At 56.4% G+C, this 2599-nt stretch overlaps 1 protein-coding gene across 1 annotated transcript in view; it reads right to left on the bottom strand.

Moving 5' to 3' along the window:
• Window positions 1–2599, bottom strand: part of SARM1 (sterile alpha and TIR motif containing 1) — a 24747-nt gene that overhangs the window by 12169 nt on the left and 9979 nt on the right. The window contains 4 exon segments of the mRNA XM_015566798.1: window positions 33–124; window positions 429–641; window positions 2482–2590; window positions 2592–2597. Coding sequence (XP_015422284.1) covers window positions 33–124; window positions 429–641; window positions 2482–2590; window positions 2592–2597 — 420 coding nt within the window.

Raw genomic sequence — 2599 nt, 5'->3', positions numbered from 1 at the left:
GGGGGGCCGGGAGGCAGCAGGAGGCTCCATACCTCTTGCGGGTGATGCTGGATATCATGCCCAGGTCCGTCTGGAGCTCCTCTTCCGTGAGCCGCAGAAGCAAGTCGCCATCTACCTGCTGCTCCTGGGGTGGAGTCGGAGGTAAGAAAGAAGGAAGGGCTCCCCATCTCAGCCCTGAACCCCCAAGCACAAGATGCAGGGGAGGGAACTGGAGACGGGGTAGGGGAAGAGGATAAGACCCCGATTAGAGCCAAGTGACCCTGAAAATTGCTGAGTACAGGCTCTCCACCCCAAAAAGGCCGCGCTGGTGCCTCAGGCCTGCGGGACAGGAGGGGGCAAGGTCGCCTGTGTGCATGGCGCCCCAGGGGTCACGTCCTTGGGGATGCGCAGGCTCTGACCCCGGGAGGCAGCCCCATGCGCCGCTATACCCGGAAGCGTTCGCAGTACTGGGAGAAGCCGATCTGCTGCAGCCACGTCTGGACCTCGGCCTCCTTCCAGCTGGGCACGCAGGGCAGGATGGGCCTCGGCACCTCCTCGCCCAGCAGGCGCAGCGCGCGCTTGGCCAGCGCTGAGGTGGTGCCATTGGTGGAGTAGGAAACCAGGCGTTTCAGGCTCTGGGTGGCACCGATGTCAGTGAATATCTAGGGAGAGGTGAGGAGAGGGTGCCTTGTACCCACCAACTTTCCAGCCAGCCACCCCCAAATGTGCCCAGCTTCTTCTCACTGTTGAAAGTCCCACCGTCTGCCCTAGCCCTGCCTTCACCCAATAATCATGGAGTCTGAATTTCTCCTCCTAAAGCTATTGACTCTTCATGTCTCCCCTCCACAGCTTCCGTGTGTCCCGCGGATAAAGTCTGAGCTCTCAGTATGGCGACCAGGCCTGGCACAGTGCAGCCTCTGTCCACAACTCCAGCTCACCTCCCCTCTCACCAACCCACACTTGTCTGACACCCCCCACAAAGGTTCTCCCACCTCTGGCCTTGGCCCAAGGTGTTCCCAGGCCCTTGGTTCCTCCATCCTGTTTGGGGGGATCCTATTCATCCATTGGAATCCAAATCGATTCCTCCCCCAGTTTGGCCCGCATCTCCAGTTTGACCTTGTACCACACTCTGAATGCCACTGTCATTAGTTGATAATGCAACTGCCACTGGGTGATAAACTGAGGTCATGTCTAGTCACCCCAGGAGTCCTGTGCCTGGCACACTGCAGGTCACAGAGTGGGGGCTTACTATGTCTTTACTGAACTGCACTCGCTAGCTTGGCTGGGAAAGGGTGGTCATAGCTGCTGCCCAATACTTCCCTACTCCAACTTCCCTCAAGGCTCTTCTCCCAAAGCAAAATGACCTGCTCTATAAAGCCAGTCCTCCCATGGCCCACCTCTGGAGCAGGCACAGAGAGGAGAATCAGAAACTCCTAGAACACTGGACCTTGGAGGGGGCCTCAGGGACCCCCTAACACCAAGTGTCTCCTTGATCTGTGAGGACACACACGAAGCATGACAATCATCTGAGAGACACACTCCTCTGAGCAGCCCCAGGTGACAGTTGTGGTACAGACAGGGTGGTTCATGTGGTGTGTTCCACTCCCTGTGCACCAGCTGTCACCACCCCCCAAATTCCCAAAGGAACAGAAAGTAGGGAGGGTGATACTATAGGGATAATCTTGATTCTGTAATATTTTTAAAAATAAAATTTCAGACTTTTGATAATTTAACTATTACTAGTCCCCTATCCAGGGTAAGAACTACTGCTGTGGTCCATCCACTCCTTCAATTTTCCAGAGGACAAAAATGAGACACAGAGAGGCCCCGAGAAGGGAAGGCAGATATCCACGGTCACACAGCAAGTTAGAGAAGAGGGCAGAGGTTTCAGATCAGGCCCTGGGCCCGGGGGCCTATGGGCACTCCGGCGGGAGTTCTCTGGCGGACACACTGACAACCTGCTCCTCTGTCTCTACACTCCCTTCCTTCCTGGACTCCAGACCCAAATGACAAAATGGCCCACGGGAGCTCTCTACCTGCTCATCTCTCATGCACCTCCAATCCGATCTGTCCCAGTGAACTCACTTCCGTCCCCTCCGGGACTCCAGCCTGCCTCTCACACGGTTCACCTTATTTCAGTACCTGGTGCCACCATCCACTGGGTTGCCTATGTCCAAAGTCAGGAGTCACCTTCAGCTCCTCCCTCTCCTTCACCCGGCCACCCACCACGTCCTAATTCTAGCTCTTCAGCACCTCTGGAATCTGCCTACTTCTCTCTGCCTCTCTCTGGACTAGTCCTGACCCCCACCATCCCAACCTCACCCTTGCAATCCCATCTCCAGGCAGCACCTGGGTAATCTTTATAAAACACGTGCCCCTCTGCTTTAAAACCTTGGTCTTGCCTTCAAGACCAGAATAACTGGTTCCTCATCCTTCTCCTTGCTTTGGGAAGCCTTCCCAAATGCTGTCGAACACCCGATCCTCACTCCACCCGCACCGCACCTTGGTCTTGCCCTGCAGACTCTTGATGGCAGCTTCCGCGCACAGATAGAACGCCCCGATGCACTGGGCCTCCAAACGCGAGGAGTCGAGCAGCGGCACGAGGCGCTGGGTCGTCGGG

This window comes from Myotis davidii, unplaced genomic scaffold (genome assembly GCF_000327345.1).
Source record: "Myotis davidii unplaced genomic scaffold, ASM32734v1 scaffold363, whole genome shotgun sequence".
NCBI classification, from domain to species: domain Eukaryota; kingdom Metazoa; phylum Chordata; class Mammalia; order Chiroptera; family Vespertilionidae; genus Myotis; species Myotis davidii.
This window is presented reverse-complemented; position numbering and strand designations above follow the sequence as displayed.